The 13,843-nt window shown below is 35.8% G+C and overlaps 1 protein-coding gene across 4 annotated transcripts in view; it reads left to right on the forward strand.

The window, feature by feature from the left end:
* Nucleotides 1–8,464, forward strand: part of LOC149794183 (heat shock 70 kDa protein 12A-like) — a 49,341-nt gene extending 40,877 nt beyond the window's left edge. For all 4 annotated transcript variants that reach the window (XM_089968285.1, XM_089968288.1, XM_089968287.1 and 1 more), the window contains 3 exons: nt 2,901–3,122; nt 3,439–3,589; nt 4,932–8,464. In XM_089968285.1, the coding sequence (XP_089824411.1) occupies nt 2,901–3,122; nt 3,439–3,589; nt 4,932–6,016 (1,458 nt within the window). In that variant the 3' untranslated portion in view covers nt 6,017–8,464. The remainder of the gene's footprint in view (nt 1–2,900; nt 3,123–3,438; nt 3,590–4,931) is intronic.
* Nucleotides 8,465–13,843: the final 5,379 nt, after the last annotated feature.

The following is a 13,843-nucleotide window of genomic DNA, read 5'->3' on the forward strand; positions in this document are numbered from 1 at the left end:
TCCGCCATATCTAATAGGAGAATATATCGTCGTTCTCCGTCCAGTCATATTACGTCCCATACAGTTCGTTTAGGCTTAGTACCTTTTGAATGCACGAAATGAATTCAAGGCTTGGCGCCTGGCTTTATATTCAGAATACCTTGGTCAAGTTTACTTTGCAAAGTTTTCGAACAAAACACTGCGGGGTTATGGTCATTGTATGACTTAGCTCTGTTCCTTTCGCTTTTGTTTCATGGTCTTCACGGACTGCAAATATACTTGGAATGAAGGTTTTTATCATGAATAGCTTGGCGAATTTGAAGCTTTCCTGTTTTCTTGCAAATTTTATTGATTTATGGTCTGTGTTTTGACATAGTAAAGACTCCATGGATTGATATATTTACATTTGTTAGATACCTTACGTTAAGAATACGTGGGTAAAGTTTCAGTTTCCGTTTTTGAGGTAGAAGTTCTTTAAGGATTGAAACAAAATTGGTATGAGGTTTAAATTCTTAAACTTTAGGTCAAGTTTGATTTTTATCGTTTTGCTACAAACTTATACTTAAGTCATGGTCTTGTTTTTCTTTTATATTTGCAATTCAAAAACATATTAGCAAGGGGATAAGTGTCATGTGGACGCATTTCAAGTGGTATACTAATAACAATAACAGTACGAGATGGGATATAGTTATCATTTGCAAGGTTCCACATGGTTGCTATAGAAACCACTCCGCTGATAGGGATTCACTCGAAACACAATTCTGGCACATCATATCGTAACAAACATTCCAACCAACTTTGATCAAAACTGAATGATCCATGCTGATTATATATGCTTGGATTAATGGCATATAACCTGGTTTCTTTGTAAACTACATGAGCGTAAGTAGTTAATCCGGAAACATTTTAGTAGAGTTGGTACAACGAATTGTGGGGCTCCGAGTGGCCGAGTGGTCTAAAGCGCTCTCTGTTACGGATCAATACCATCTCACCTCTGTCTGCGCCGGTTCGAGTCACGGATTCAGCCAATGTTAGTATGCGAGAAAGCTTGCCAGTAGCTTCTCATGGGTCGGTGGTTCTTTCCGGGGTTTCCCGGGTTCTTCCTCCACCATTAATACTGGCCGCCATGTATAGCCTATCGTGTGCTGAAAAATGGCGTTAAACCCAACAACAACAACCAGAGAATTATTTGCTCAGAGTTTAATTAAAACAAAACTTCCATGTACATTCTATAGAGGTTTAAATTGCTTTGTAACCTATGTTTTATAATAAAGTTGTTGTAGGGTTTATCGCCATTTTCAGCACAAGATAGGCTATACATGGCGGCCAGTATAGTTGGTGGAGGAAGAACCCTGGAAAACCCCGGGGAGAACCACCGACCCACGAGAATCTACTGGCAGGCTTTCTCACGTACCAACGTTAGCCGAGTCTGAGACTCGAACTCACGCAGACAAAGGTGAGATGGCAGTGATCCATAACGGTGAGCGCTTTAGACTTCTCGGCCACTCTGCGCCCCTGTTTGTTTTAAGAAAGCTACACATTCGATATAAAAAATACACTTGCACCTAATTCAATTTAATAAGTCCTATTACCACGTATTTCAAGTTTGACATCGTCGCCTTCGAATTGGTACAGAAAATGTAAGCGTTTTTCAGGTTTTTAATCATGGATACTTAGTACGGTATTTATACATTTTCGAGTAACATATGTATTTGCAGTCCAATCACAATATATTAATCACTGCGAAGTATATTGAAACTCCCCCAGTTAACGTTCTTCATGCCGATTCGTGCGCTGAAAGAGCGGAACAACTCAAGATTCCAAAGTGGCCCGTTATTCCAAGCTGTCACCCAAAACTCAACATGAAATATATTAGGAGGGCAACGAAATGTTTTACAAGCCATTCTTTAGTCTGTTGTTGATCATTTCATGCATAATGCTCTTTACTTTAATATTATGTAATACTATGAACTATGTATCCAGTGTTCATTCGGTGCTAAGAATAGTCCCGATTAAGTAGAACTCTTTACAAGCGCGCGGTGATGTGTATTTAATGATAACGATAGCGCATTATTGAAGCCAAAGCTATTCATTCCCATAATTCATTGCCAAAAATAAAATAAATGAGAAGTTACAATTTTTTAATCATATTTTGTTTGGATAAATTATTATATTAATCATTTCCAGCCGTTTGTAATAAGATGCCAAGATTTTCAATTGCCCTTGCCCTCCCCTCATATGTATTTGATAGGGATATACAGATTAAACTTTTGTTTTGTTTCTGCTTGTTTACCTACCTACCTACATGCATGTTAAAATGTGATTTGTAGACAATATGATGATATATCGTCTTTATGAAAAAATCAGGATCTAATTTATTCATTGAAAGTTTACTTAACTGTTTACTTATTTATAAATATTACTCAAAGACTACCATCAATGCATTATCGGTCTCTTGTACCTAGTGAACTATTCGCGTACACATATCTTTGCCATACCGACATATTTTCTGATAACGGCATTTGCACCGTGGCGAATTTAGTAGAATTTTGTGGCGAAATGGGTTGCTGTAAGTATATAACAGTGAAGAAATATAATTTTATAAACATGCAAACAGTAACTGCTTTAGAGACATTATTTGTGATCGTTTTACACAAAGGTTTCTAATTTGAAGAGCCATAAATATTTGTATGATACTGTTTTATGTGATTACTGGTTTGAAAAATAATTATATTCAATTTAAGTTATTATCCTATTCTTTCTATACATGATGTTGAATTAACCAATATGTATGTATGTCTGTATGCATGCATGCGTGTGTGTGTGTATCTATGTATGTTGTATGTATGTATGTATGTATGTATGTATGTATGTATGTATGTCTTTGTGTTTGTGTTAAATACACATTTTATCAATCTTAGGGTCTGGAGCGTGGACTGACTATAGAAGATGCAACAGGAAAAGAACTTTCTGCAAAGACCGTTTTTTCTATGGTAATCAAGTACCTGAAGGACGACTTGTTGAAAGAGTGTGCCACTCGTGTTGCGGGAATAGTGCAGCCTGAGGACATCATGTGGATATTGACAGTTCCCGCCATATGGAATGATTCCGCAAAACAATTCATGAGAGAGGCAGCGGTGGAGGTATGCTATCTTTCTGTTGTTGGGGCATGTTCACAACTCCATTTATCGTGACAAAGCTTATGATGTATTTGACGATACAATTGCTTCTAGGAAGCACTAATAAAAACACAAGTTAAATTTAGGCTCATAAGGAAAAATCAGATCGCCATTATCTATTCTCGATCGTATTTTATGCATTTAAAGTAAAAACAAGAACATCTCCACATTTTAATATCAATACGCAAGAGCCAAATTGTAAGTGTGCATCAAGAATAAAAATTGAAAGTCAAACAAGATGACCGACTGTACATGTGATCTGATTTTGTTTAACCTGCAGGCTGGATTGAGCACTGAAAGATTGAAGCTCGCTCTCGAACCGGAGACGGCTTCCTTGTTTTGTCGTCATTTGCCGATGAATAGAATGATAGGGGGAATAGATATATCTAAGATGAAAGCTGGATCAACATACATGGTCATTGATGCTGGAGGTAAGGATTTATTATATTTCAGTTCTTTTGTTAAGATTTTTAATGTATACTCTCTTTATGAAAGTGTTATGTACATTTAATTATATAGTGTGCTTGACTTTTGTCCGTGATTGAGGGTCGTGGGTGACGTTTCTGCCAAATTTGGCCATTTCTGCAAGTGATAAACAAGATACTTATTATAATTTGAGTTCCAGGTCTAGCCGTATTTGCGAGTTAGTGACATTTTCCATAGGAATTCCGTAAAAGTTTATTGCGCCGTAAGTCAAGTGGGGATCTGAATAAATAGAGAGTAGTTAAGCATTCCTGTTTTAGACCAGTCTTTGTGAATCTATTGTATTTACATTTGTATTACTGCAATCAGAAAAACATTCGAGAAGAATTTCTTCCTTAAATCATTAATTGGATTTCTTGTGAATTCGTTCAAAACGTCATTCTGGATCGTATAATTGATGTATCAGGACAATTGTCTTAACAGTACATTCAAACCTACTGGTACATCAGGATATTCAAGACTATTGGAGTTCATTCGGAACATTCTATATTCTTGGATATTGTAATAGGACATTTAAGATTATTTGGAATTTAGTTCATAATACCTTCAGTCTTTTTAATTTTTAAGATTGTTTTAGGGAAATACATTTTTTTGTTGACTTTTTATTAAATTGTTGGTTTCACTTTCGTTCTGTTGCATATTGTAAGACCTAGATTCGTATGAAATGACACATCTTTTATTAAGTTTCTCCAGTAGCGTCGTATATGTTCAGATGTAAAAAGTAGATACATAACTTTATGGCGATCATTGTCATTGTATTATGCTAAGCATTTAACGTATGAAATATTCATATACTTTAGTGCTTGACAACATTATCTGATTTACTGTTTTAAATTATTCATTTATTAGAAACTGAACTGAATATCTAAACTACAGGCACTGTGATATATTGTTGTTTGAATATTATAATTTTATTTAATCCACATTTTGATTTGGAATTTGTTCCACATGATCAGATGATACAACCGTATTGTTAAGTCCAAAAGAGAATTTAACCCTATCAGTCAATCACTGTATGTATGTATGTATGTATGTATCTATGTATGTATGTATGAATGAATGTGTGTGTGTGTGTGTGTGTGTGTTTGTAAGCCATGCATAAGTCCATCACTTACTGACCAGTACTTTTTTCCTTTCTAAGTTTCTATTCACTGGTCTTGATTTTGCTTTTTATAATTGTTTCAATCTTTTTACTTTCATTCGTTTCTTTTATACATTGTACCTACTTACATACTTAGCAACCTATCTACATAGAACTGGTTTTGCCATACTTTTATGTTGGATTTACAGGTGGGACTGTGGATATCACTGTTCACCAGGTTATCGAAGGAGGAGGACTGAAGGAAATTCATAAAGCGAGCGGAGGCGCATGGGGTGGGACAAAGGTTGACGAAGCATACCGGCAGTTCCTCATTAGCATCGTGGGTAATCCTGTATTTCAAAAATTTGTTAACAAGCACATGGAGGATTACCTCGACATTAATAGAGAGTTTGAAATAAAGAAAAGAAAGATTGATCCATTAACAGATTCAAATGATTCAGGGGCGGATCATTCAAAAGTTGTTATCAGATTTCCTTTGGCCTTGAAGGAAATATTTGAAGAGGAAACGGGTGAAGATCTTCAAGCAGCCATAAAACAAAAAACACGTTCAGAACAAATCACTCTTTCAAGGGACAAATTAAAAGTCGACGCAAGAATGATGAGAAGTTTTTTTGAAGAAGCAACTCGAAGCATTGTTGATCATGTGAAGATGTTGTTCTCCAAGCCTGCATTGAGGGACGTCTCACATATTCTGTTGGTTGGCGGGTTCTCCGAGTCAAAGATACTTCATCATGCAATTCAGAAGGAATTTATAAAGAAAAAGATCGTTGTTCCGCATGAGGCTGGGATGGTTGTCTTGAAAGGAGCCGTTGTGTTCGGCCACGATACTAGTGCCATATCAGAACGTATTGCCAAATATTCCTACGGTGTGTCATCTAGAATGGATTTTATCGAAGGCGAGCACGATGAGAAATACAAAATCGTCGATGATGATGGGAATGTAAAATGTGACAATCTGTTTACTAAGCATGTTGAAATAGGACAGTCACTACAATGTGATGAAAGTTTCCAGAGTGGATATCATTCTCCAGACTCCAAAGCAACTAGCTTTACGGTGCAGTTATATGCTACCCTGAAGGAAAACCCGAAATATGTAACCGATGCAGGATGTTTTAAAGTAGGAGAGATGAGAGTAGATGTTGATACCAACGTACTTTTTGAGGACAGAGCATTTATTATCAGCCTATCGTTTGGTGACACGGAAATACACGTAAAAGCGCTTGAGAAGAGTACAGGACGAGAAACAACTTGCTCTTTGAATTGTCTAGATTAAGTTAGGCTGCTGTATTAATCCTATTCTTCTGTAGTGTAATTATTAATGAAGAGGCAGTTAGAAGTTGATGCCAAACGTGAGAGCTGTTATTTTTATCACATGTACCCCCCCCAAAAAAAAAAAAAAAAAAATTGTGGACAGACATTGTATCATTAGTTTCAAATAGAAGTGCTAAAGACTGTATATATGCGTGTGTGTGTGTGTGTGTGTGTGTTGTCTCATTTATCCTTTGATTTTAGTGACTTTGAACAGAGTTCCTTTTAACACGCAATTCACTTTGTGTAAAGTTATTTCCCCGATACATGAAATACTGCAATTAACTATATATTGAATAACGAAAATGTGTGTAAGTATATGAACTGTATGTATAAATAGTATTGAGAAAATGTATCCGCATTATATATAGGACTTTAAACGTTTGCCATATTTCAGAAAGACAACTGTGTTAAAAATATTTATTTTTGTACATTTGAATGGTTAATTCTTATTTGAATTATTTGTACAAAACACTATGAGTGACACATTTTTCATCGTGTACATTTTTGTAAAAATCTTTCTTAGCAGACGTTAGCTAAGAAAAAATAAAGGGAAAATTTTGTGTTGCTTGGCATTATAAGAGAAATTTAAACTGTATCTATAAAATGTTCAGTACTTCATTGTAAAGTATAGAAATACGCAGAGGATGGCCTTTTGGAAATCTACTTGATTTGGCAAAAGTGTGTTTGACTTTGTATTACGAAAACTTTGATTATGCCGTCTGCAATAACACGTACGAAGACATGGATATCATATTTATAAAAAGGAATGAAAATTGTATATTCCGAAAAAATGACCAACACCTGCATATGAAGGCATGGTCAATGTAACCTAGATCCTCCAGAAGTTGCAAGGGCATGATTTACAACAATTCTCACAGTGCTGTATTTACATTAATGACAGCCATCGAAAAGGCTAAATTTTAAGCAATTGCATTATCATAATATGTTTTCTTCGACATCATGTAAAACAGATAAAGGATTAGTGTTTTAGACATTTGTACTCCTTCTTTAATCTATGCATGAAACGACGTTTCAAATAAATTGTATTTACTATATGTATTAGTAGAGTGTAGGATTAAAATACTTTTCATTTCGCTGTTTGCAGTGTACAAAAAAATGTTGTTAATTAAATACATGTACTCGGGTTTCGTTTCTTTTCTCTGTACAACGATACCGGAGGGTGATTATAATATGGTCTATGTATTTCGAAATCGTGAGTACGATTCGTCCTGTGCCACACGTGCAAGGTGCCTTTGATAAAGAATAACGAAAATTCTAAAGGTATAAATATGTTACTACATGTAAAGGACCTTTACAATACTAATGGTTTTGTCAGCAAGCGGCCTGCTAAAAGGATTCGCACAACTCCAGCTGTAGGGGTAGGTAATGTTTTGGGTTTTAAGTGATAACTAGTGTATTACCATATTTGCCTTTGCATGTTTGTTATAGTTTTCTTTACATACCATAACGCGTGCATTTTTCATTCTTGTTGCGACGTAGTGCAGGATTTATATTGGTAATGTAAAGCTACATTTTTTAAAAGAATTGTTTACTATTGTCTTATCAAGCAGGGTTAGGTTTACTATTGAACGTCTGTTTTGTAATTGCCATTATAATATAATCTTTTTAACTTACCATGTATAACGTCCTTACGTTATGTCTATATCAAGTGTAGTACACTGTATCGGGTATATTTTCAGCTGAGTGTGAGGTTTTGATGGTAGGAATATCCGGGGTGTCCGGTGTTGTCAGAGGGTAGAAACGTCCGTGTGTCCGGAGCGTTTAAGGTGCCGGAGCGTCTAATGTCTAGCGTCCGGAGTGTCCAGAGGGACTAAGGTGACCCAGCTGTAGAGCCGTCAAAGGACCAGGGGGTCCGGAGGGTCTAATATTTCAAGTGTCCGGAGGGTCTAATGTTTCAAGTGATCATAATATTCCGAGGGTCCGGAGTCTATATTGGTTGTGAAATTGATTCGGAGGAGCTGTGGAGCGGATATGGTGCACGGGTGACGGAGTGCATCTCCACACATGTATTTTTAGCTGTATGCTAATTTTGGGTTAGTAAGACCCAAGGTATTATTCAGGACTGGAAGGATAGATTGTATATCCGTTCTTGTTTAGTGACATAATTTCGCTACCTGAGCGAATACATTGTTTTACTATGTGTAAACACTTACATTGTTTACTATTTGAGTGAACTATATTCATCTTTCCATTATTGAATCATTTGTGAAATCATTTATCCTGTATTTTAGGGTTACTGAAATAAATTTATTTGTATATTTTTTCCATCTTTGAAACTGTGCGTTTTTTATGTTAAATAGATCCAATATTTGGATTATAAATACGCACACATCTTCATAATCCACTATTCATATAAATCGCCACATTAAATCATATATATGTGTCGTCATTACGTGTTCTGTTGTTAATCCGAAATATCCCACCCGGTTATCTTGTTACAATAAAAAGGAATGAAAATTGTATATTCCGAAAAAATGACCAACACCTGCATATGAAGGCATGGTCAATGTAACCTAGATCCTCCAGAAGTTGCAAGGGCATGATTTACAACAATTCTCACAGTGCTGTATTTACATTAATGACAGCCATCGAAAAGGCTAAATTTTAAGCAATTGCATTATCATAATGTTTTCTTCGACATCATGTAAAACGGATAAAGGATTAGTGTTTTAGACATTTGTACTCCTTCTTTAATCTATGCATGAAACGACGTTTCAAATAAATTGTATTTACTATATGTATTAGTAGAGTGTAGGATTAAAATACTTTTCATTTCGCTGTTTGCAGTGTACAAAAAAAATGCAATTGGAAGCAGTTTTGTTTAATTTAGCCACTGTCGTAAACTCTGAAAAGTCATGATGATCTTTGTTACTAAAAAAGAATCTAGCGCGGCTTTGCTATTGTATCTATCCAGCAATTTCGATTGTTGATGGTATATGGGACGAACATTCACTGTCATCCTGTTCTTTGCGCTTTTTCTGCATATGTATTCAGGCGGTTATTTTAAAGTTCATGAAGCCTGCATTAACCGAAAATACCTATAGTGCACAGCTTTCTGACACCTATGTCAAATTCGAAAAGGTGATTTTCTATCTAGACATGAATGTTCAACAGGAAGACATTTAGTAATCTCTGACAAATAATTTCACGAACTATCTATCAACATAAGCAATTTTGTCTGCGTAAACGCACAGATGCCCATACGTATGTCTAAGACAGTTTGAACAATCAATAAAGTAGTATGGGTCTACATTAAAAATATGTATCTTGTTCTCAAGACTTGTAATAATTACAAGGACAATTATGTAGGACATATTGACATTATGTAGGACATATTTGCATTATGTAGGACATAGTGACATGTAGGACATAGTGACATGTAGGACATATTGGCATCATGTAGGCTATTGTGGCAGTATGTATGACATAGTGGCATCATGTAGGACATAGTGGCATTATGTAGGATATCCTGGCATTATGTAAGACATAGTTCCATCATGTAGGACATAGTGGCATTATGTAGGACATAGTGGCAGTATGTAGGACATAGTGGCATTTTGTAGGATATACTGGCATTATGTAGGACATAGTGGCATTATGTAGGACATACTGGTATCATGTAGGACATATTGGCATTATGTAGGATATACTGGCATTATGTTGGATATACTGGCATTATGTAGGATATACTGGCATTATGTAAGACATAGTTCCATCATGTAGGACACAGTGGCATTATGTAGGACATAGTGGCAGTATGTAGGACATAGCGGCATTATGTAGGATATACTGGCATTATGTAGGACATGGTGGAATTATGTAGGACAAAGTGGCATTATGTAGGACATACTGGCATCATGTAGGACATAATGGCATTATGTAGGGCATAGTGGCATTATGTAGGACAAAGTGGCAGCAAACTTAATTTAACAGTAGAGATATCGTCTTTAGCAAAGTTTAGACAAAGCAACGCGAGTATTGCCATTGTAGTATTTTCCTTAATGAGATATAGCAATAATGTGTTCTTATTTCTATCGCTATCACATAGGGAACACATAGGGAACCAAAACGTTGTCGGCTTTATCAGCATTTACATACATGAATTTCAAGCCTTTCTATAACAAACAAGGACAGAGCTATGGATCTTTGTCCTGGCCCTCTTTTTCCTTTGTTACAAAGGTAATAAAAACTTCGAAAATACTAAAGTTTTGGTAAGACATTGTTCCTATGTAACTCTGTGCCTTAGTTAATTCGGTTGTACGTTAGCTATTCTACGTTATGTGAAGGGGGAAAGGGCAAAATGTTCGCCTATATAATCTCTAGTGATTGCTGCTCATTTTTTGGTCGTTGGACATGTTTTTGAAGTTGAATGTTAGATACTAAAATAAAATCTCAGATCATTTGAATGAATCCTGACACATTTTTAATTTGTAATGGCTCCAACTACTATAACAATATTAATTTTTGTAAAGACTTACAGAAAAATGCTTAAGAAGCAAAAGCCGGTTGTATACATAGATAATATTGATGGGTCACTGGATATATTATGAACTAAAAGTGCTACATGTTTATACAAGATACCTTCGTCAAGGGCAATTTAACATGGGAAATACACTTGAGTGTAAAGGGGATTTTAATATAGGAGATACACTTGAGTGTAAAGGGGAATTTAATATGGGAAATACATTTGAGTGTAAAGGGGATTTTAATATGGGAGATGCACTTGAGCGACAAGAGGAAATTTAACATGGAAGAGCCTCTACAGCAACAAGGGGAAAGTTAACATGAGAAAGTCTATGAGTTTATTGGTTAAATAGGAATGGGCAAGGATTTTTAAGTTGGGGCTGTCAACATAAAACACACACACTTGTTACTGGATTAAGTGTGAGTGACGGTACTCCATTCTGGAAACGAGGAAACGAGTGTTTTGAGAGAGAGAGAGAGAGAGAGAGAGAAGCATCATAAAACGGGAACATACAACATTAGGATTTCAATATAAGTCATTTTATAAGAAACATTGTGTGTGTGTATGTGTGTGTTTGTGAAACGTAGCATTGTCGTTACGACGGGGGGTGGGAGAATATGTTATTCTTACTTTTAAAAATATGAAGACACTTGCATTTCGTTATGGAATATTTTCCTTAAGAAGTTTCTATCATACTTATTAGAAAATCACATTCATTGGAAAATTATCGTTTCGGTAAAATATCACTTGAGTCGACTAAAATGATTCTTTTCTTCTTTTTTTTTTGAAAACGTCGAGGTAAAGTTTTCACAAAATAGGACAACCACACATTCTCTAACGTACATTGCAATAAGACTGACACAATTTTCACCAATCGTACAATTGTTCGGGTGTAATTATTTTTTTTAGAAAAGCGTCTAATGGTTAAGCGCAGAAATGCACGTCCAATTATTATCACTTTGTGAAGAGCCACGGAAGTAGATTCGAAGCGAACACGGTAAGAAAATATGTGCAGGTAATGAAATTGCTCATAACGAATGACGCATTCTTTTTGTTCTAAGGTAGTGTGGTAAAATAAGGCCTTTGCGCTAGCATTTGCTGGGCAGACCAACTATCTAGAGTGTTAATTTGCAATCCTCTGTTGTGTGTTATCTCATTTTTCATGCCATACTAAATAATAAACGATTACATTATTAGTTAGCGTTCTGAAACGGACTTTTTTTATACAACGTACACACATTCACACAGGTAGAGAGACAAGGGCTACACTATCTAGGGGCAGATTTTTCAAACTAGTGAATTTGGGGCTTTGAATAAATTGAACATTTCCGGACAAGTTGCAGGTATGCAGGCAGCAGCAGGGAGGGTGAACATACCATTTTTAGAAGGGTACATTTGCTAAAATAAAGCTTCCTACGAAAAATGAAAATACAAGGTCAAAAACGTCAAACAGAAGACAGTAACCGACCGAGATTTTCTCTAATTGGGTTAGCTCATTTTGATACTTTATCTTTGTCGCTTGTGTTTTCAAATTTGTGTATGTGTTTGTTTACCCGTCGGACACTCATTGTGGTCGCGTCCTCCCTGCTGCCATTTCTTAACCAAAACATTTATCAAGAGCTACACGTTATCGCGACCGATGATGATGTAAATTTATTGTGATAAATCCGTGTTGGGTAGCTTGAGCACGTAAAAAGAAGTTTTTGAACTTAATCATATCCATATCGCCTGAACACCAAGTCTGGTGAAAAGTTTTCGGAGCATGTTTATCGACTCCATTAAACACAGCTAAAATATTGCAGTTATCTCTGAGCACTTTATGTATTTGTGTATATCGCTGAGTAACATATATACCATCGGTGTTTTTGTGTCTGCCTCGAGAAAATATCCGAGCTGGATTTGATTGTTTGTCCAGCATCACATCATCGTATACTACGAGATTATTAATAAATCCTTCCAGGTCATCTACGGATGGGGCTTCATCAATATCGGTGATAAAATAAATAATATCATTACCATCATCGTCCAACAACTTTGCGTTTTCATTAAAATCTTTAAGCACACCGTAGCATTGCTGATTATCTACGGATGGTGCCACTAAATACAATTTATCCCATCTGAGCCATCTCATTATCAAATTAAACAATAGTTGCGTCTTACCAGACCCAGATGGACCTGTGATAATTGATTTGATATAATTTGGTAGCGCTGGATGATGTTTGGCTGGCTCTTGTTTCCGCGTCGCTGAAAAATCAATGACATCTATGTTGTGCAAATATAATAAATAATATGCATTTATATTGTGTTCGATGCAGAGCACCCACTCCCACAAGTAGATTAACAACAATAATAACAAAAATTAAAAAGCGTGCACTTACAGGTAATTGTGTGAAATGTGGTACAGACAAATACAAATTTATCTCCCTTGACAAGTCAAGGAAAACAGGTGGTGATATCACTGCTTCACTGGGAAAATTATCAGGAGCTCCATGGGCTAAATACCCAGGAGAAAAATATATTCCTGGATATAATTATTGTATTCCTGGAACCCGACCTGTTATTAGACTTGACGAACGAGATCAACCAAGACCTGGAGAGTTTCCAGTAAATGATGTTGAACAAGTTTACCATGTTCATGATGTAGCGTATAAAAATAAGGATTTACAACAAAGACATATTGCAGATGTCATGTTAATTCACTCGTTAAATTTCATTATAAAAAAGTCTCTCAGAGAAAACCTTGCTAGCTTCCTAGTAAAATCCGCGATGAAAGGTAAACTAGTATTGGGGGCCGGTGATGATTAATCAATGGATTATTATTATTATTATTATTATTATTATTATTATTATTATTATTGAATCGATTTATTATAAACCAGGAGGATATTAGAGGGGTAGAGCAGCGATTAGCAAACGTGCTGCTACAGCACATGTTACACGTTCTGTTGCTGCAAACTGGTTAACACGACAGCTAATATGGCAAATTTATTCTCCACCACCTAAACATATTCAGTATACACATTTTGATGTCAGCGCTCTAAATGAGCTTCATCTAGCAGATATTTTGTTTTTACCACTGTAATGTCGCCCTCTTAGTAAGTGGGTGGTTAATTTGATTTGGCTGAGAAATAAACAATATGGGCCCCTTTGACAAGAAAATAACAAACTTAATCAGAACAAATTAATAACGGCAATTCAAATTCAAGTTAGATTATGTCAATATAATTTACCAGGTGTGTCCAATTCGGATATATTTCATCATCATCATCACGAAAGGTGACAAGAGCGCAATGTTCACGATTG

Source organism: Sinohyriopsis cumingii, chromosome 8 (genome assembly GCF_028554795.1).
Source record: "Sinohyriopsis cumingii isolate HCF-2022 chromosome 8, ASM2855479v2, whole genome shotgun sequence".
In the NCBI taxonomy this organism is placed as follows: Eukaryota; Metazoa; Mollusca; class Bivalvia; order Unionida; family Unionidae; genus Sinohyriopsis; species Sinohyriopsis cumingii.